We start from the raw sequence: 23,780 nt of genomic DNA, 5'->3' as shown, positions 1-23,780 counted from the left end.
TTCTCTCTCATATGCTAGAAAAGGTAATAATTTCCTATGTTGATCCTTGCTAATTTCATACGAATGATGCAATGCAGTCAATTTTCCATAAAGTCTTTTAGCAGAGTTACAGTATATGTTTCGTTGAGCTAATAAGAGTTTTACACCACTAGAAAACAAATCCCTATCACACATAATGGTTGTTATTTGCAATTCTAAACTCTCTATTTTTATTTTCTTGGCATCTAACTTCTTCTGTACTTCTATCAACTGAGAAGTTGATTTCTTAGCATCATTGCTAGCAGAGATAACCAAAGCATCGAAATAAGCAACAATATCATCAAAAGCAATTAATTCAGAATCATATGCACTTATAGGAATATTGAAAGACTGAAGAATAGTACGTACCTTGGTAGTCATTGGAGATTTATCAGCACTTTTGGTCATGAAGCAATGACCAGTCACCTCTTCGTCAGAATCTTCCTCCAGCTTCGCATACATGGCACCATGCGTAGGATTACGCATCTCTTCATCATCGGATCCGGAAGACCAAATCTGATATGTGCCCTCTTCCTCCTGTTCACCTCTAGCCACCAAAGACAAATTTTTCGCCTTCGAACGCACCTCTTCCAATCTCTCCACATAATACGCTTCGTCCTTCACTTTGTTCTTTCTTTCATCCTTCTTACGAAGCATGCAATCATTTGCTAGATGATTTTCTCCGTTGCAATAATGGCAATCTACACCTGAATCTCCTTTCAATTTCTTTTCCTCATTAACCTTCCCATTATTCTTCTCAATTTTCTTTCTCTCCTCTCCAGCAGCCTTGTTCACGAAACTACCTTTTCCCTCACTTTGCTTCACCTTTGGAACGAACGGTTTCTTGAAAAACTTTTTGACTCTGTTGTTTGAGTAAAAAGCTACTGCCTCATCATCCGAATTCATGATAAACCCCTCTCCATCATCAGAATCACCTTTTTCGACTGCTTCCTTTTCAGACACTTTAGAGACAAGTGCTAATGGACCTCCCAGACTAAGCTTCGACTCTTCTGCTATTTCGTTCACTTCACTTTCGTGAGTTTTCAGTTGATTGTGCAAATGATTTAGAGAAGATGTGTCGAAACTCTGTTGATTTTTCACCATCATGCTAACACTCCTCCATTCTTTACGGAGTCCCATAACGAAGATGAGATTGAATTCCATAGCAGTCCTCGTGATTCCATAACGATTGCATTTGTAGATCAACTCATTCAGCCTATCATAATAGCATTCAATCGTTTCACCATCTTTTTGTTTGAATTCCTTCAATTCAATCAAACATTGCTTAACTGAATTTATTTTTGTCTTCTCACTTCCCTGAAACTTGTCTTAGAGATTATTCCAGATATCTTTTGCAGTTGTACAACTCCTGACATAGTTATATACAACTGGAGGTAAAGCACCGCGTAACTCTCTTATGCATCTTTTCTCAAGTTTCTTCAATCGATCAGATTGATCACCAACACTTGAAGTTCCAGACGATGATCCAATTGGTTGAACATTTGTCGGAGGATTAATATTCCGAGAGATATATGACCAGAGCTCTTCATCGAGTCCATTCAAGTAATCTTGCATACGATCAGCCCATTGATCATAGTATTCAAGAATAAGCATAGGAATCTTAGTTGAAGACCCTAGCAAATGAGAGAACGAAGTCATGGAGTTGAGATTGAAGTTCTCCATTGATGTACGGATGAACTTTTTTGAGAATTTTTGAGAAATCAAAGAGAATTTGAAAGCAAATTGTTGAATTGAACTGAGATAACAACTTGAACACTCGATTCAACAAATCAGTTGCAGAATCGAATCACAACAAAAGATCTAGAACACTTTTTCACTTCAAAAGGTACGGAAACTTTTTGAACCAGAAATTTGATTCAAAAACATTTTGAATCAGAGTGAAAATCAGATCGCAGATTATGATTCCTGCTCTGATACCAATTGATGATGTGATGAATCAAGTAAGAAACAAATCAGAGTAAAACAAATGTAATTTGAACACAAGATGTAAATATAATCTGGTTTCAGCTCTATTATGCTTTCAATTCTTACAGAGAGAATGTTTACAAGTTCATACACCGATCTCCTTGTATCTCTAAGTAATGTCCTTATTTATAGGAAACATGAAAGCACACAAAAACTTACAAGGACTAAACATCTAAGCCTCGTTACAAAATGCCTTGTAAAATAACATTAAGTCTTCGACATATTACAATAGGTCTTCGACCCTTACAGAAACATATCAAACACAACTACAATGTTGTCTACAAGAAAGTACTACAAGTTTTATAAATACCACATTTATCATCAAGATTTGGTTCACAATATATTTTGTGATTGCTACATATAGTAATTAAGTTCTTCATGTTAATTCCAATCATGTATGTATATTTCATAAAACTTTTGTAAAGATCAATATCTATCGCAATATTAGGTGATATATAAGTATGCAAATCGCATTTATTGAAAAACATTTTTATAGTAAACTTTATGGACATAGCCCTTAAATACTACAATATCATATCGACTTACAAGGCCAGTTGCACACCCTATGGAGATAGCCCTTAAATTTACCTAAGATATTACGTACGTGATCAAGAACAAATTAAAGGGTCACATAATTGGTCAATGAGTGCTACAATACAAGTAGGTTCACCCCCATTCTTTATTCTAAGCAACCAGGCCACTTCGGGAATTCCACATACATTAACATCAACATCTTTTTTGATATAATGAGGTAATTAAACAGGATGATTAACGTCTTCTCGCTGCAGTTTCCCTTTGACAGTTGAAGAAGACACCAGCAACAGGTAATCCCAATTGATTTTCATGAGCAAAACTGCGAGTGTTGAAGTTATGCCTTGAAGATGGACCAGCGACAGTCTGCCTTCCCCTTTGCTTAAAGAGCAGAAACACAAACCTGTGGATGCCTATGTTTGGCCTGGGTACTTCATAGCTCACTAACTCTTTTCCTGTTCCACAAGATTAATGGTAACAAATGTATTACATACATAAGCCATTTTTGTGTCAACTGTCAGTGTAATATTCTAACTAGCTAGCTACTCATATGCTTACTAGGTACATCAATACTATATTTACAAGTGCACGCACGTGTTTGTATACACATTGGGGGGGGGGGGGGGGGGGGGGGGGGAGAGAGAGAGAGAGATAATATCATGTCATAAATGTCTAAAACCCATAGGCGATATTTACCTAAATTATAAAAATTTAAAAAAAAAAAAAATTGGAGACATTAGTTACCTACCTACAAATATATGCTTAACTATCACAGTCGTCACTACGCTAACTTTAAAAATAAATAAATTGTGTATATCATATTATCATAACATATACATGTTACGTTGTACATATGTAACTCTTTTAGTATATTATATATTTTTAGTTAATTTTTTTTTAGAACGGCAAATCTAACCTACTCCTAAACCACTCCCTTTAAATTCACTTATGTCCACGATGGGACTTGAACCCTCAACCTCAAGAAGGAGGGCAACACCGGATACCGCTGGGCTAGAAGTCCACCAAAACCTTCTTATATATCATGAAAAGGCGGACTATTTAATTTTCCCTGGCGGAACAAAAAAATCAGCTATTAATTGCTACCCGTGACATTTATTTATGTTGTTTATAGATAATTCGAAGGAATTTGTGTTATTTTTTTTTACTCAATTAAAAGCTTCTATTGTTTTTTGCATAAAGACAAATTCATTAAATAAAAATCTTAATAATAAATATATATTTGATATTTTTTAGGTGGTAGTCATCCACACTATCCTCTCTCTGGGGCCGCCCGGCCCTTACATCATGGGTTTAATTAGTACTCTTGCAAATTTTGATAATTTTCATTTGAAGCATTTGAGACCGTTTAAACGACACCATATGTATTGACATGATACAAGATAAGTTCCATGAAAATCATGTTATATTCAACTTTTTGCTAAACTCGATCTAATTTTTTAGGGTTGATTAGGTTTCTAAATGCACATCTAGACAAAGACACGGACATGATGTCATGAGTCAAATCTTCAACTAAGCTAACTTTTACGGTTAGATAGGGTTTTAAATAGAATTAGAGTACGTACAATAACAAGAGTGATACCTTCAAGTCATTAAAAAGCGATGGTATGTACAATCACAACTTTGTATATATTATATACGTTTATCTATCATTTGATATAAAAAGTATATATATATATATATATATATATATATATATATATATATATATATATATATATATATATATACAGAAATCTTAATTTGAAGGCAAAAAAGGAAGAAAATAATGTGTAAGGAAGATACGTACCAAATGAGGAATCCGTTGTGCCTGGGATGTCTGTAACAATCCTGTGAAAGAAAAACGTTGTCGAAACATTATTGGTTGGTCCAATGTTAAAACAGGTAAACAAGATGAATCTGACATATTGCTTTTATAGTAGACCCTCTTTAAACTACACTATTGCTTTTTGCCTTTGTTAGTTCAGATTGCGCTGTGTTCAAGATAAATTCTCTAGTCTATAATCCATATTCACTTGAACCCATTTCTTCTACTGTTTATACTATTACGTACCAAATGATCATCAAATATTGTAGAGCAGATCTTCCCAAATCCAGAATCCAACACATAGTTGGTCAAGAGAGGATGTGACATGTGGAATCTTTTATTTCCCTTAATGCTTTTACTTTGAGAATATAATTAATTACCTACTGAACAAAAATAAAACCAAAAAACACATACTCTCATATATATAGAGCTCATATATAGGAAGAGGTGATGACGTCATCAATAAGAAAAGTATATTAATTATTTAAATTGTTAGACTAATAATATAGATATATCGTACTTTATTTAAAAAATTAAACTGTATTTTATTTTGTTTGCCATGGGAACTTTGTTAACATGACATTACGTAAAGGGATTTGACATTGTAGTACTTGTCTCGGTCATGCATGCTTTTAAAACGACACTAAATAAAACATTAAAATTATATCAACAGACTAGAAACTAAGGAAGGTTCATGTATAATTGTATTATAGTAATATAGTATGCTTCCAGGTTCCTATATATCTTGATTGTTTGTTTAGACTTTCGACTATATATGCATGATTATACTAAAGCCACTTTTCAAAATACAAAGCTCATGTTTGCTTATTGTATATGTGAATATCCTTTATTTATTTTTCTTATCCATTCTCCTACCACAATTACATGATAACAGGAGTAATAAAAATTAATTATTTTTATTAAATACCTTATTAATTAATAAAATATAATAAAAATTAATTAATTTTATAAATCTGTAGAAAGATGGTAGAAGGGAAAAAGTAAAAAAAATATTTTATTTCTTAGTGTGTATATATATATATATATATATATATATATATATATATATATATATATATATATATATATATATATATATATATATATATATATATATATATATATATATATGATGCATTTTGTAAACATATTGTTAATCGATTAAATGTTCAGATAACATTTCCATAATTAATTGAAAGTCCAGGTAAAACATATGAATAGATCACCGGGAACGCACGTGTAATACTATAAAACCCTACAAAGGGTTTTATAATATCGAAATCAGTTATCTATTGCGACAGCTCAAAATAACACAATTCATATATATCCAAAAAAAATGTTCAATTATTTCTAGATTTTAAAAGTATCCTGAACTCCAAAATAGAAAGTTTTATTTCATACAAAACCAAAATAGAAAGTTTTAATTCATTAACCTTTCAGTTTCAGTCCTGATTCACAGAGAAACTTGATTCTTGAACCCACCCCAATCTTTATCACAAGCTGTCATTAGTTAGACGCGAGTTTTCTTAATGTTTATGAATGTATAAGATGCGATTAGTTAGGGTTTAATTGAGGTCATTCATCAAGCCATGATCGACTTTACAGCCATGAAGATGGTGTAGAGGTCCAAACCCATATATATGCTAATACCAAAAAAAAAAAATGAAAAACCATGAATAATGAAATTTTATAAAAAGGAAAGAGATATACCAGTGCAAGTGCTCTCTGAGATATGGATCACTAGGACCAGGAACATCTGGGTCTGTCATAATCTGCAAATTTAAGCATGTTTATGTTCAGCTTTATACAACTTCCGTATTGCCCAAAAAAGTTTACAAAAATTATAAAAATAAAATCAAAGATTTTGTTTGGGGTTGGTCTATAGTTTGCATACATATGTCGATTAGGATTTAAAAGAGCTCTACTTTTTGGTGTTAGATTTGAAAATAGGACGGGAGGAGGTTACCAGTGTAAAGAAAGATCTCATGTCACTACCACGAACATCAACCTTAGGTTTGGCTGTGACAGATGAAGGAAACAGCTCATGCCCGTTGTACACTTGCTTTGATGAGTTGTACGTTACAGACATCTCCACACATGGACTGAAATTGTCCACTACATCCCCTACCACCCTCCCTATCACAAGAGGATCAGACATCCTTGCCATTAAGTATACCTCACAAACACTCACTGAAAGACTTGGTGGAACCAAAGGCTTATAGTTTGGGACTAAGTTTTAGCGAACTACCCCTTTATATATATTTCTTATGTTGGGAAACACCTCTAAGTTTTTCTCCCCACAATGAGCTTTTGGTCATTCTTAATTTATTCTCACGGCATCATGAGCTCGTCGGTAACCTTTTGAAATGATTTAAATAAATGTGTTTAATTTTTCTATTTTCCGTGACGAACATGTATAAAAAATAAAAAAATAAAAAGGCATCCACCAAGAGGGAGCATTCTCAATAAGATTAACGACTTAGGGTTATAAATTTTATCTTGGTTATAAATTTAGTCACTTAAAGATTTTTTTATACGTATGATCATTCAAGTGTTTTTTATTTACATAAATCATTAATGTTTTTTTTTTCTTTACACATATAACAATTAAATATAACTAGATTTTTTAGTCACTTCCAAAGTTTTTCTTACAAAACTAAAAAGAATGTTTTTGAAAAAAAAACCTAACAGCGACCATTTTCGTAATTTATTTTCTACATATGGATAAAAAACTCATTTTTTAAAATTTGTTATTAAGAAGATGCCAAAAGTGTCACATTTCTAAAATGTTGTGGCCAAAATCCGAACCATATAAATTTCCTATTCCATAAACCCTTGTTTATATATATACATATATATATATATATATATATATATATATATATATATATATATATATATATATATATATATATATATAGGTTTAGGTTCTATAGAAAAAAGAAAAAAACCCTAAAAAAAACCCTAAAAATCATAAAAATGCATAAAAAAATATTTAAAGATTACAAAAAAAAAAATTGACTTTATAAATGAAAAAATCGCAGCTTTTAGAGAAAATTCGCGGAAAAAATTTTTGAAAAAAAACCAAAAAAAAAAAAGAAAAACGATTTTTTATTTTTTTTTTTCAGCGAATTTTAAAAAAAAACCTACGATCTTTCATATTTAAAGTCAAAAAAAAAGTTTTGTGATCTCTAAGTTTTTTTTAATGCATTTTTATGATTTTTAGGGTTTTTTTTTGTTTTCCATATAACCCTTATATATATATATATATATATATATATATATATATATATATATATATATATATATATATATATATATATATATATATATATATAGTCCTAAAATATGCATATTTGAACATTTCCAAAAAAGAAAAAGAAATATAAATGTATGTTCATATGATATATTTCCATTTTGATTCGGATATATGTTCAATATATATATATATATATATATATATATATATATATATATATATATATATATATATATATATATATATATATATATATATATATATATATATATATATAAAAGTTTCTATTATATTTAGCTTGTGTGTGTTAAATGTATTTCCTAGAAGTTATTTAATTGGATTATAGGATGTTATAACCCTATCAATGAAAAATTATATGGATTTTAGTAGGAACGCGTTTGTGAGAAGAGGATCCAAGATTTGGCTCCAGGTCCGATATGATCCCATTATTACATCAAAATATGATAAATTTTTATTTTCTATATTGAATAATAATAATTTCTTACAGAAATATCATTATTTTTTTTTTCTGAAATATAAAAAAAAAATCATGCTAAAATGTAATATATTATTAAATTTTCGGTATTAAAAAACTATTTTCGGTATATAAAATCAGTTTATTTTATTTTTTTAATATCTGTAGCAGCATGCAGATGTTAAAAAAAAAACATGTTTCTTATTACAGTCTGCAGCCGTTTGGTGCACCTCTTCTGTTGTAGAGAGTTGCAGAGGTGGTCCGTAGATTTCATAAATTTTTGTTTCAAAAAAAACAAACAGCATCTAAAGAAACTTTTCACACCCTCAAAAATCAAGATAATAAGAAAAAAAAAAGTCAAGCAAAATATTAGCAACTCAAAAATCAAACTTGGCTTTTTCTGTACATTTTCATATTCTAATTCTTGTTTGTATTTCCATATTTCAATATTGCCACTAGTTCAACAGGGTCAATTGTATAAACTACCACCATAGGCATATTGGACTGCTAGTTAGTACATGTTGGAGCAACATAACATCGTTTGTTATTTAGAATACATTAGATAGTCTGTGTTATCATTAATGTTTGATTTTTTTATAGCTTATGAACGATCAGTTGATACAGATATGTATGTTTTAAATTTATAACTAGGGTAAATTACACAAATCGTCTATCGTGCATATGCCCAAACGCATGTTTAGTCCTCATTTTTAAAAATTAACTCGGATTGTCCCCCGTTTGGTTAAAAGTTGCACGCTTCATCCCTTATGCGAAATAAAATGACTATTATGCCCTTTTGTCTTATTTTTAATTTAATTATAATTGATTTTGTATTTAAAAAAATAAAAAATAAAAAAAGTAATTCCAATCCCTCGTTAATTATAACTGATTTTTAATTTACTCTTATTTCTTTGTTCTCTATCAGCTCTGTCACGTTCCACTACTTCTTTTACCTTCCAGATACCAAGAACCCTAGGAACATCATCCTTCATCAGATTCCTTCTTAAATCGTTACAATACATCAACCTAATCGACTCTGTGTACACCTTGATATCATCGCAATCAGCAATAACAAAATGAACGGATTAACATTATCAGTTAAACCTTTTAATTGTTGCCATTGTAGAACCAATTTCCGACGATAATCATATAGTTTATCTATGGAAAAACGTTTGTGAACCACTAAGATCTTCCGATGAACGTTCATAGAATAGGGTTTGTTAGCCATCATTTCGAAAATGGTGGTGCTGGATTGAGGTTTATTAGTGGTTCACTGGAGCTCAAATCTGGAGACGGAGGTGGTAGTTCATCAAAGCTCACAGATATGGAAGTGTGACATGCACCGTTTGTCTCAGAGGTGATTTGTTTGAACCTTCATCATCTCAGGAACATCTCCGTCTCTCCAGATCCCTACTGCCCGTGTTTTAAACAAACGGCGCCAAGGTTTTCAAACACAGCCTAGGGTTTCAGATCGATCTCCATTTTCTGTTTGGTGTTGATTACAGGTTTGTTTTGGTTTTGTTAGGTGGTGGTAAATGGTGCTTTTTAGTGGTAGTCGAATGGTGGTTGTTCAGGAGGTATTGTCGATAATAGGTGAAGGTGCCAGCGTTTTGAGAGGGGATAGTGAAGAGTGAGAAAGATCTGAAAGAGAGAGAGAGAGAGAGAGAGAGAGAGAGAGAGAAAGAAAGAGAAAGAGAGAGAGAGAGATAGAGAGAGAGAGAGAGAGATGGAGAGAACTGATGGTTTCCAGTGGTAGTCGACGGAGGAAGGTGGTTTCCGGTGGCGGTGAGCCGTGGTTTATGGTGGCGGTGGATGGTGGCTTCCGGTTGCGATGAATGGTGGTTTCTGGGAGGTTCTTAAAAGAGGGATAGAGAAGAGAAAGAGTTGTAAGAGTATTTCTTTATATTTTATAATAAACAAATCAATAAATAATTAATAAATAACAAATAAATAGAAAACAAATCAAAAATAAATAAATAAGGGCAAAATGGTATTTTTATATGCGTAGGGACTAAGCGTGCAAGAAAAAACAAACACAAAGACGGTCTGAGTTAATTTTTAAAAATAGGGACTAAACATGCGTTTAAGCATATAGACGAAGGACGATTTGTGTAATTTACCATTATAACTATGTCATTTTTGGTAGGATCTTATGGTCATCTCACAATCTTATAAATCCGAAATTATACTAATTTCGATCATGACAATATTGGTTTCACCATTACGAAAATAAGGAAAAATATACTCTATTCATGGTGTTATTTTGTACTACTATTTTAGGACATTCTCTAGCCACAAAGGGAATAACAACTTTTATAGATATGGAAAAAGGTTTAAAAGTTACATAAATAAATAATATGATACGAGTTGTTCGAACCTCTGTGAGTAGTTGATTCTCATAAGATGTTTACTATAAATAGAAACTTATAATTATTATTGTATAAAACAATTGGTGTATAAAGCAATCCCACCATAATTACAAATTTAATATTATAAATTTAATAAATAAAAATATCCAAGTAACAATTAAATAATGAAAGAAAAAAAGTTTTGGTGTAGAGAGGTCTTTTCATCAAAGCAAAAGAGATTCAGTGACTTACATTTCTTCTCCACGATATATATATATATATATATATATATATATATATATATATATATATATATATATATGAAAAATGTCGCTGTTGTATAATAAATTATTGTCATTTACCTAACTTGGTCACTAAAATATATGTTTTGACTCTCGTTAATTTTAACGAATCCCTGATTACCGATGACATTACATGTAAGCTCTCTCGACATGTCAGACTTCCACAAAGGTTCGGTAATTAGGGACATGTTTAAAATTAACGAAAGTTACTTAATCGAGATGTAAATTGTAAGTTAATGATCTATTGCGCAAAAAAAATTAGTTTAGTGACCAAATCGGGTAAATGACAATAGTGGATTGTGCTACAGTTACATTTTCTCTTGTTTATACTACCATGGAAAACTTTACTGGGTTTAGACTAAAGAGTGTCGAATCAAATGGGTAAGTTTTAATAAGATAATCTAAATTTGTTCAGCTTCTTCAACACCATTGTGATGTCTAATTCCCAACACCCAACCCCTAAATCTCGTTTATTTTTTCTATTTCATTGGTAGAGATTCATGCCCTTGGGTTGAGTTTTGCTGAGTAGCAGCCAATATTGGGTCACCTGGGAAAATTCTATGAGTTGGGGTTCTATTAGTGACGATTTAGGTGAGCGTTGAAGAGATATATAACACCCGTTTTCCAGGATTGATCAATTTAGGGTTTCAAGGGGTCAAAATGTCGATTTTTTAAGAAATATGGTCTCACCACGTGACATTTGAGTGGTCACGGCGTGACTTAGGTTTATATATAATTCATGTTCGGGACTGGTCTTACGACGTGAGACATAGAGGCTCACGACGTGAGAACTGCTGCAACCTAAGCCCATGATCTTTTAGTGTTTCATTCTTATTTAAGCCTCTCTAATCCATTGCTAGGGTTCATTTTTCAGCCTTTAACACCCTTCACCTCAGAAAACCCTATCCCTCATTCCTTGCTTGATTCTTGACATTTTTTGAGCTTTTTTTTTGCTTGAAGAAAAAGAGAAGAAAAGAAGAAAGTGGTCTTTTGGTTGAGCTTGCAAGGAATCAACATTATCATCACCTCATATTGTCTATGCACCGTTGTAAGTGTCAACACTTCCATGTTGGAACCTGAAAAGTGAACCTCTAGCAATCACAAGTATTGAAGATTCGAAGTCGACAGTTTCCGAAATAGAGATGGAGTCCGAAGTGAAGACTATTCTGAGATGGTGCAAAGATCCAAGATTGACATTCTGTTTACACTTTTATTGTTTCTTGTCTTTTTAGTGATGTAACGTTTCATAGCACTTAGCTTTATCTATCTTTTAGATAATCAGTTGTCAGTAGCTGATTATTAACTAGTCCTAGGAATGTCTCACAAGTTTGTACGATGTTCCTCCTTAGCCTATATAAGGAGTGATTTTAATGAGAAGAAAACTACGCATTGTTACTCCAAAGATAGCAAAATTCCCTTTGATTTACTTTCACTTTTCTCTCAAGTCAATATATTTCATAAACATTCTTCTTATTCATTTATTGTCTTTACATTGGTTACACTCCTATGTTCTTCATTTAATATTGTGTACTTTGTTGAATATTTCATTCAAGTCTTATCTGGTACTACCAGATTCGACCGGAACATCTAATTTAGAGTAGACATTGATCTTAAAGATTATCTCAAGGATTGAGTTTTCAGACCTTGTCCTTGCGCAATAGTTTCTAGTACTCACAATTGGTATCAGAGCTTGAGTGGTTGTCCTTTGAATCCATTAGAACATATTATAGTTGATTCGAAATTACCTTGGTATTTCGATCATTTCTGTGTTCAGGATAAAAGTTCTTCTATATACCGCTTCTGCTCTAATATCGTAACTTTAATGGCTACTCCTAATTCACAACAAATGTATTCAATGCAAATAGCAAATAGTGTGGGTTGCCGTTCTCGTGCCCCATTTCTAGTTGTTGATGAGTATGATCACTGGAAAGTCAGAATGGAAAGGTTTTTACTTTGTAAAGAAAAAGGTAAAGCTATCTGGAGATCTGTAAAAGAAGGTCCACATGTCCCTGTTAGGCAAACTGTAAGAGATGTTTCTACAACGCTCATAGGACAGGAAGAACAGCGTCAGGCACCTCTCACTGCTGATGACATCGAGAAATTGCATGCAGATAAAGTTGCTTTTTCCGAAATGGTGTTTGGTGTTCCTCTTTCTCTCTTTGAGCACATTAAGTTGTGTAAATCTGCTAAAGAGATTTGGGACACACTCCAAGACCTGTGTGAAGGATCAGAAAACATGTGTTGGATAAGGTGTCTAAGTCCATAACTTATTTGGTATATACTTGACCCGACCCGACATGGTCCATTTGGGTTGCACTTCACCCAAACTGTTTATGGATAATTTTATAAGAATTGTATACTTACGATTTATTAATATATTATAAGTTATAATATATTAATATAAAGTCATGTTATTTAATTAGTTTTAATCTTGAATTAATTATGAATTAATTTAGTGATTAAAAGGAAGACTAATTAAATCATGGGCTATTATATTTATATGGTGTGGGCTAATACTCATTTGTTAATGGGCTAAGCTTATATGGAAGTCCATGGATGATCCATGAAGCTTTTAACCCATGGATCCTTGGAAAAGGAAAAGACATGGGTTATTAGGGTTTCACCCTAACCATGCACACTATATAAACAAACTCATGTTGCATGAAATAATACCCTAGAATGTGTGTGTAATAGTGGTGGCCGAAATCTAAGAGTTAGTATACTCTCTCATACATTTTCCAAGTTTGTGGTGATTTGTGATTTCCATTTGAGGCATTCACATTATTGGTACTTGGCTCTCAAACTCCAAGGAATCAACAATCAACAAGAGGTATGTAATTCATCTAGTTCTTTTATGTTTAAAAGTACCCCATGCCATGCTAGATAGGTTATAAACCTTGGAAATTAATATTTTGCATGTACCTTAGACAAACATAGATCCAAGGTTTATTAGGGTTGCATGTACACTTAGGAAGTGTTAGAATGCTCAAAACCCAACAGTGGTATCAGAGCCTAGGCTTGTTTGTTTGATACTTGATGCAAAATAGTGATAAAAAGTCGATTTTTTGCTGTCTGACTGATGAACTCGCCGAGTCCATGGGGGGACTCGTCGAGTTCATGTGTAAACTCATCCTACTTGCCGAGTAGGTTCGTGCACTCGGCGAGTAGGAGCCTCAGAATGCAGATTTTCGACTTTTGCTGCTGGAAATGGACTGGAAACATTACCCTAAACTGTTTTGGTGTTTTAAAACTTGTTTTAGTTGGTGTAATGGTAGTTCTAATCCATTTATAATAGCTTATATCAAAATTTCATGCTTTGTATGTGTTCATATAATTCTTGAAACTTTGATGATCATGTTCATGTTCTTATGAATTTAGAAGATGATAGGAATTATTTGCTGAATTGTTTAGGATTAATTCTTGATCATTTATGTGTTTTAATGGAATCCATAATTTGTCCTCAAGTTATGGATTTCCAAAGGTCACTTCTTTTAAACACACACTTAAAACACATAAGTTACATAAAATGAAGAGTCTTCATTTTTATGAACCTTTAATTCATAAGTTATGAAATGAAAAGTTTTGGATAGTTACAAAAATTGCCCTCAAGTTTTGGAATTTGTAAAGTTTCACACACTTTAATAAACTTTAATTCCAAACCCTTAGAGTTTTAAAAGTTAAAATTCAACCCTTATACTATTTATAACATTAATGGTTAATTATTATATATATGTATAAGATCAAGTCGTTTTACCGTTAGTAGGCCTCATTCACGAAGCCGGTCTATAAGGGGGGTATAAGGTTGTTGCCTATAAAATGGCAGCTTAATGGGTGTCCATTCTCACCCACCGCTTCCTTGATCGGTAGAGGGTCGTTAGCCGAACGGGTAGGACAATGACTTTAAATTCTCATTAAAAGTATAATGAATATAATAAAGTAACTAAACCTTTTATAAATTCCCAATCTTAGTTACTTTAGGAAAATGTGAATATGGTGCTAACCCATGAAATTCACACTTTGTACCTTACCAAGTCGTTGGTGGAGCGTGTGTGGTTAACCGGCACACTAACTTGGACTAGTGAGGATCACGAAGGGTGACTTAATGTTTATCATAGATCGGTGGAGCGTGTGTGGTTAACCGGCACATCGATTAGGTGATAATATTAAGGGTACCAAGTGAGTTTGCATGGTTATTCACACCTTGTTTTGTGATCCTCGGCATCCCAGTCACAAAACCTGAAGGGCACAATCAAGATTGAAACATGCCATTGAAAAGTTCAATGAATCTCAAAAAGATCTAGGAGTTTCAAATCCAATTAAAACCTAATAAATTATTTCGTTTTTCATGGTGGAAATTGGTGAATCGTCATTCACCTACCTTCAAATATTTTATAGCTTGGATTACGGCATCCCTCTTCCAAGTTATAAAATATTGTGTTGGGTCCTAGCCTTAATATTTCATTTTGAGTGTTATATTAAGGACTTGAATCAACTAACTTGATTTTCTCCCATTGTAGATGTCTGGTTCAGACAACTATGATCTTCCCAAATCGCTTGAAACAAGCTTTCCTCCTGAAGATGATGTCCCTCAACATCATGCTTCACTCCCCCCACCTCCTCCATTTATTCTCCCTGACCCACAAGCCCGAAGACTTGAAAGGTTCAAGATCACTCAAGCTCTACTAGAAATGAAACATAAAGATGGAAGACCTGTGTGCACTCATGTCTTAGGAATGAAGTCACACATAGACAGGTTGAGAATGTTGGGTGCTGTTATTTCAAGGAAGTTCGTTGTTGACTGGGTTCTTCAGTCGCTTCCTGAGTCATATAGTGAGTTTATTAAAGACTACCATATGACAAATCCCGACATAACCCTAATAGATCTTTCTTATTTGCTTGTTGCTGCTGAATCAGCAATGATTTGGCGCAATGGTCAAGCAAATATTGATGGAAAATCTATTTCTCAAACTTCCATGGACGTGGACAATGGTAGCATTGGAAGTCCAGAAAAGCTTTCTCATCAAAATGGAAGGGGATCGGCCTTGGTCAACCCGGTTGACCAAAAGGTAAAGGGAAAGGCTATGTCTGTGATTGTCTCGTGTACCATTCCCAAAGAGTCTATATGTTTTTATTGTCATGAGAAGGGACATTGGAAGCGAAGCTGCCCTGAATACCTGAAATATTTGAAAGCAAGTAGAGACAAAATGTTTGACTCGGCTTCAGGTAAGTCCACTATCTAACTTTGTTAAAGTTCCTAATTGTTGATTCTTATTACATGATGTGACTAGGTTGCATCTTGATGTTTAGCAGGATCGAGCAAAAGGAAGGTTAAAATAAGAGTGTGCTGAATCTGATCACGAAGATGGATTTCTATCGCATGGTTCGAGGATCGGATTTTTGAGCTACTACTTAAAAGTTATGATAGATTGCTAGGAAATATGTAATATCATAGTTTTCATTTGAAGATGCATTGTAAGGAATATTTTTCCGCATTTTAATAAAGAAATAAAAGTTTTGTTTAGTTTATTTTATATTATATCCCCTTACAATGGCATTTATGGAAATTGATGTTTGTATGTTTCTAGCAATATTGGAAATATGAGTTTGATTCTCTCATATGTGGTAGTGTCTGAATTTACCAAATGAGGAAATGTTCTCATCACCCAAGCTTCAGTTAGACAGAAACTTGGAATCATACAAGTTGTATTGTATGATGAATGAGAATTTTCATCTTTGTAAAATTGAGACTAATTCATTGATCACATGCATATGTGAGTCAATTAAAGGACTAAGGAATTAGGTACACTGGGTGTGTGCTGGTCAAGGTCCACCACAAAGATCAATTCGTCATGATTTACTAAATATTAGTAAATATGGTTATACTTATAAGGTTAAGTATAATTCTGTAACATTGGAAAAGTTTCAATGTATGGCAGAACGGATGAGAAGAATTAAATTTGGCAGAAAGATAAAAGTTTCTCAAATCTGAAAAGATGGGAGAGTACTTTAGTATCATGTTTTTATGATCATCTTAATGATTATGAAACCATATCACAAATTCATACTCTAAGGACATCTTAGTGCATTGTGATGACTAAGATGAGGGGTCATGAATTGTTGAAATGGTTAAAATCAAGAAGATGGATCATACTTCGTTCCAAAACAACTCTTAGAGTCATAATCCAAGATTGTAACATTGAGTGACATAAAGTAAGGTTTAAAACACTTATCAAATGTAGTGTAAAATGTTTTCTACTCCTGTACATTTGAAATTGGTAAGTTATGATGTCTTGGATAAGACAAAGACCAAATAAGACCAATTGTGTGAAGTGTTTATCTTGATAAGAATCCGCACTATCCCTTGAATATTTATTTTGTCAAGGAATGGTTCTTGACTAGGGAAACTTATATGTCGAGAGGACAGTGGGAGTCTTAAAGATCCTGAAAGGATTTCAAGATATCAAGAGTAAAACCTGAGTTTTATCACTAGCACATGACTTAAGGTTTGCAACCTATTAAGTTGACATAATTCTTGTTTCTGTGTCTGTTCCTATTAAGTTGACTATGCATATGAGTTTTGTTAGTTCTAAACTGTGTGCATAACAGCTTGGAAGCATTGGTGGGCCTTGTGCTACCAGGTGACAAGAAATTAAGATTGAACAAGTTCAATCCATGTAAGGCTAATTTGTCACTAACCTTGTCTTGTGATTATGGTTTTGACAAATTCACATGGATAGAAACTCATACACTATAAAATCCAAGTGTCATAAGGTTTCTCTCCGATTCATGAAAATGATGGTGAGGAAATGCTTTCACTAAGAAGATTTTAAGTAGATAGCAATTGTGATGTTTGCATTCTCAAAGTCGTTAGTGGAGCGTGTGTGGTTAACCGGCACACTAACATGGACTTGTGAGAAATGGCAAAGGTCTAAACAATTAAGACTATGATTACGGCATCCCTTTTCATAGTTCTGGAAATTGTTTAGACACACATGTGAGCTATCTAAGAAAGGGTGTACGAATCTAAATTTCAGGAGTCCAGCTCATTTCTGGAAATATGTCAGAGCTAGTGGGAGCATAAGTGTTATGCTGATAATCATCATGTTAGTGGGAGCATGATTATTATGTTTAGTGTTGCAAGTTAGCAATGTTAATTATAGAAAACCAAAAGTTTCAATTCGTAAAGTTGTAGGGGTTGAAAAGTTGTTTTGCTATAATTAAGGGAGAGGAAATAATACTTCATTTCAATTCTAAAAGCTTAGATTGAGTTTTTAATCATCTTTAGTCAAGGATATATATATATATATATATATATATATATATATATATATATATATATATATATATATATATATGTATTTTATGTTGGAATGGTTCAACTTAAAGAAATTCTATATATATTACGTTATCAAAATTCGATTATGATTACGGCATCCCTCTTCATAGTTAAATTTTGAAAACATGGCAAATAAAAAAAAATATTGTAGCAAAATATTGGTCTTGTATCATGTCTTTATGTGAGACATCATGAATCGTGTTCCATATACTTCGGATATAGGATCGATTTCATATGCTATAATATTCATCCTTATTATAGCAAAAGATTGGTCTAGTATCATGTCTTTATGTGAGACATCATGAATCGTGTCCCATATGCTTCGGATATAGGATCGATTTCATGTGCTATAATATTTATCCTTTCTAAATTTTCCAAATGCTTAGGGCATTAAGAAGGGAAAAGTCTAGAATTGGATATGACTAAAGTGATTAAGCAATTGTCGAGGACAATCTAAGGTTCTCCAAAGATTGGTTGCTCGGGGACAGTTGGAAGTAGGATATAAATTGTTGGAAAGGACCATATTGACATATTCTGAAAAGAGGTAACTCTTGTTCGGAAGTGATAGTCAAAATGGGACTATGGAAATTTCTCCATAGGTGGAAGTTATTCAATCTGTGTAAGATTAGAAAACCTTAGTGCAAGAAGGATGTTCAAATCAATGTACTTTGAATATGAGACTTCGTTTCCATAGAGTTGATCTCCTTTGGAATACTCTGTAATGACTGTTGACAAGTTTTGTGACTTTGTGCATAATCATTACAAGAGGAACATTGCATAAAAGTTTAAAATCTAACAGTTTTTTTGGTAAATGGTAGGAATTAGGAATTTTTACATTTACAATAAGGATTTGGGATTGTGAAATGAGCATCATTGGAATCATGTTCAATTGATCTATTTCACAAATTAAAGATCATAGACAAACATAGTGTGCATACTTGGAGTATGGCATAACTATTGTTTAGAAAAACAAAGTGTACATGCTAGGAGCATGGGACGACTGTTGTTTTTGTTCAAGTATTAAGTTGATTATTTGAAACATTATACAATGAATAATGTGTAATCAATATGGTGATAAATAAAAGGTGGTTTTATTTATATTCAAAAGGGTTCTGAGACCATATTGGATTCGATTATTATTGTGTTTCACTTTGCATGTTTTGACTTCCAGAATAGCTAGGTTATTCTTTCCGAATGACTAAGTTATTTAAACACTCCACAGTCGTTCATATGTTGGAAGTAGGTATGAATTAAGACTGTCATGAATCGGGTTTGTAGATGGCTAAACGTGTTTAGACATAGCAATGGTTGCTACAACATTCATGAGTACTCATAAGTTATGAGTATTGGAATTAACCCACGCTCACTTGTATCACTTCATGGAATTTATCTCGAGTGATCGTGAGACGGTAATATCACATAAGTCTTCAAACCTAGAGATATGAGTTGTTACCTATGAGTTGGTTGTGCATTGATTGCACGTAAACGCATCAGTAACTTGATGTTATAAAACGTGCCTTTGTGTATAATTCAACAAGTAGTAGAAACAAGTATATGAGTCGAAGTTTATCTGTTCCTTCTAGTCCTTGGAGGATTAGAAGCGATATCTGGGCCCCTCGATGATTTTGTTTTGACCTATGTACCGGGCCCGGTCAGAACCTAATTGATGTGTTCAATTTAGTTCTTTGTCAAACAAATCGGAAATCGAGAAACAAACTGCTGGACAATAAGTACGACGTTGTTCCATGTATTTGTCCGGCTGATATCATGAGAACAGAGGATTATATGATCACTTATCTAAAATGGCGCTTCATAGTTCAACAGAGTTTTCGAGAGCTACGATTGCTGGTTGGTTCCTGAAGTAACATACGCAAATACAGTTATTAGACTTATCCAAGTGGGAGACTGTTGGATAAGGTGTCTAAGTCCATAACTTATTTGGTATATACTTGACCCGACCCGGCATGGTCTATTTGGGTTGCACTTCACCCAAACTGTTTATGGATAATTTTATGAGAATTGTATACTTACGATTTATTAATATATTATAAGTTATAATATATTAATATAAAGTCATGTTATTTAATTAGTTTTAATCTTGAATTAATTATGAATTAATTTAGTGATTAAAAGGAAGACTAATTAAATCATGGGCTATTATATTTATATGGTGTGGGCTAATACTCATTTGTTAATGGGCTAAGCTTATATGGAAGTCCATGGATGATCCATGGAGCTTTTAACCCATGGATCCTTGGAAAAGGAAAAGACATGGGTTATTAGGGTTTCACCCTAACCATGCACACTATATAAACAAGCTCATGTTGCATGAAATAATACCCTAGAATGTTTGTGTAATAGTGGTGGCCGAAATCTAAGAGTTAGTATACTCTCTCATACATTTTCCAAGTTTGTGGTGATTTGTGATTTCCATTTGAGGCATTCACATTATTGGTGCTTGGCTCTCAAACTCCAAGGAATCAACAATCAACAAGAGGTATGTAATTCATCTAGTTCTTTTATGTTTAAAGGTACCCCATGCCATGCTAGATAGGTTATAAACCTTGGAAATTAATATTTTGCATGTACCTTAGACAAACATAGATCCAAGGTTTATTAGGGTTGCATGTACACTTAGGAAGTGTTAGAATGCTCAAAACCCAACAACATGAAGGATAAGCGTCTGACTTCCGTTGTCAACGAGTTCGATACTTTCACCACAACTCCCAGTGAGTCAGTTGCCTCTGCCTCTAACAGATACCGAATCGTCGTCAACAAAATGACAGCTTATGGGATTGTCCGAACTCCACCTGAATACAATCTCAAGTTCATCAATAGTTTTGGTAAAGAATGGGGAAACGTGAAATCGTGTCTTCATAGTAATGGATCTCTGAAGAAGTTGAAGCTTTACCATATGTTTGACGAACTTCATGGTCATGAATCAAATGTTGCACAAACCTTAAGAGAACTCTCAGGAGGTCCTCATGCTCTTATTAGCTCTTTCGACACTCATGTCTCGAACCCTTCTGTTTCGGACCCTTTCAAAGTTTTTATCCCAACTATCCCATTTGTTCAACCCTCTCCACCAACTTTACCTGCTCCTACTAGTTCAAATTATCAATTTGATGGATACCTCGACCCTGAAACAATGGACTCCGAACTACGCTTTCAACAAGATTTTGCTTTGCTTTCAATGAAATATAAGCGTCCCTTCAATGTCACTCACAAACCATATCACAACCGTTTCCAAGCACCTCATCAAAGTAATCCCCACCCATTTTCTAAAACATCAGAAAATCCACCTACTTATAAACCCAACACCTCTACACCAAACCATACCTCGGAATCTCACCAGACTCCGAAGTCAGAAAAACCAAAGATCGTTTATCACAAGTGTGGTCATGCAAATCATTATGCCAAAGACTTCTTGGCTGAAGTACCACAAAAACCCAAGATCACGGACTCTGATTACTACGCATGTCGAGCTCAAGAAATGGCTACTAGTGAAAATGCATTTGTTATTACTGTGTCAAGAGATGTGGAAGGATATTGGTCATCTGGTGATGAAGATGATATGAGTACCGGTAGAAACATGTGTCTTATGGAAAGGCAAATAATCGAATGTGATGAAGGCTATTGGTCATCTGGATCAGAGGAAGATTATGATGATGCAAAACCAAACTACTGCTACATGGCGACCAACGACCCACCCGGTAGAAGCATCGTGCAACATGCACTTTGTGCTTTGGAACAAGATACAATATGATATATTGATAGTGCTTGTTCCATGCACATGACGGGACAGGAAGATTTTTTGCATGATCTTAAACTCTCACCAAATGTTGGCTATGTGACGTATGGCAACAACTCCAACTCTTAAATCCGAGGTTATGGCGTCCTCACCAATGGAAACTTCTATGTATCAAATGTGGCATACATAGCTGATCTGAAGCATAATCTAATTAGTGTGGCTTAACTTACTAATGCAAATCGTCGAGTTGAATATTGCAAGAAACACAACTATGTCATGACTGAAGACCGGAAAGAATGTCTGATCAATTCGAATCACAACAAGAACATGTATCCTCTTGTCATCAACATAATTATTGGAAAATCTCAACTCTGTCTACTCTCAAAGGCAGTTCCTAATGTCAGTTGGTTATGGCATCGAAGGCTTGCTCATCTAAATTTTCGATATATGAATGATCTTGTTTCTAGTGAAATGGTCAGAGGCCTGCCTCTTCTTAAGTTCGAAAACGATCATCTTTGTGCTGCCTGTGAATGTGGGAAGAAATCTAAGAAAGGTCATCCCGTCATCATTGAAAAATCAATCTCGGAACCGTTCGAGCTACTTCATATTGATCTGTGTGGACCCTACACTGTAGAAAGTCTAAATCACAAGAAATACATTCTTGTGATTGTGGATGATTTTACAAGGTTCACCTGGGTCTTCTTCCTTAGGCTCAAATCAGAAACAACCTCGGAACTCATCAGCTTTATCAAAGGAATTAAAGTTCTTGTCAAACTGCCTATGCGATGAATCCGAAGTGATAATGGTTCGGAGTTTACCAATTTCACCATTGAGAAATTCCTATTCGAGAAAGATATTGACCATAATTTATCAGTTCCCTACACTCAACAAAATGGTGTGGTTGAAAGACGAAACAGAACCCTCGTTGAAGCTGCTCGATCGATGCTTAAGTTTGCAAATCTTCCACTTTATCTTTGGACCGAAGTTGTGTCCACTACTTGCTTCACTCAGAATTGAAGCATTATTAATCGACGCCTCAATATGACACCGTATGAAGCCATTATTGGTCATAAGCCGAGTATCTCCTTTCTACATGTTTTTGGCTGTCGATGCTTTATCAAAAACAATCGTAATCAGCTCACGAAATTTCAGCCAAAAGCCGATGAAGCAATTTTCCTTGGATACTCAGCCAAATCAAAAGATTATCGAGTTCTGAATCGTCGAACTCGTGTTCTTGAAGAAAGCTTTGATGTCACCGTTGATGACAACTATGTTCGGAATTCTGGCCCAATCCATATCACAACCCACATCATGGAGTCTGATGCTCCATCTCCAGGATATCTGAATCCTCAAATAATTCATGAAGTCGATTTTTAAACCCTATTTGGACCATCTGAAACAACTCTTGAATCGGAATCTCGATCAAGACAATCCTCGTCAACTGTAGGTCCAATTTCACAAAATGTTTTAGGTCTGACACCCACATTTCCTCCGTTTGATTCTGAACCGATTCAACCTTCTCAAGTTGAGGGGGAGAATGGTTTTCCCTCTCTTGAATCAAATGTTGAAGGATTCTAAGATGCAACATATCAATTTGCTGAATTTGATCCCATTCCAGACAACAACGATGGCAATGACAACTTTTTTGACTTTCCGGATGAAAATGATGTTGATATCTCCGGTTCAGAAGTTCAGGTTGAGCATCATCCTCAAATTCAAGTTGTTCAGGGGGAGCAACACAACCCCATTGTTGATGTTGGGTCATCTACTGCAGAAGAGATTTCGAGACTACACATTTGGACCAAGGATCATCCTCCAAACAAAGTTATTAGAAATCTAAACGCTGGTATTCAAACTCGTTCTGCCACCAACATCCAAAATGGATGTCATTTCTCGGCATTTATTTCAATGGTTGAACCAAAATCCATTAAGGAAGCACTTGAACATAC

The 23,780-nt window shown here is 33.9% G+C and overlaps 1 protein-coding gene across 1 annotated transcript; it reads right to left on the bottom strand.

The window, feature by feature from the left end:
• Nucleotides 1-2,453: 2,453 nt before the first annotated feature.
• Nucleotides 2,454-6,672, bottom strand: LOC145160666 (CEN-like protein 2). The gene is made up of 4 exons (XM_079079948.1): nucleotides 6,327-6,672; nucleotides 6,071-6,132; nucleotides 4,343-4,383; nucleotides 2,454-2,990 (listed from the first exon to the last, which is right to left on the bottom strand). Exons 1-4 carry the CDS (start codon nucleotides 6,525-6,527, stop codon nucleotides 2,773-2,775), a joined length of 522 nt encoding a protein of 173 aa, XP_078936074.1. The 5' UTR covers nucleotides 6,528-6,672; the 3' UTR covers nucleotides 2,454-2,772.
• Nucleotides 6,673-23,780: the final 17,108 nt, after the last annotated feature.

Source organism: Lactuca virosa, chromosome 2 (assembly GCF_052849685.1).
Source record: "Lactuca virosa cultivar CGN04683 chromosome 2, Lactuca_virosa_CGN04683_v6, whole genome shotgun sequence".
In the NCBI taxonomy this organism is placed as follows: Eukaryota; Viridiplantae; Streptophyta; class Magnoliopsida; order Asterales; family Asteraceae; genus Lactuca; species Lactuca virosa.
Note: the sequence above shows the minus strand (reverse complement) of the source record. Positions and strands in the feature narration are given on the sequence as shown.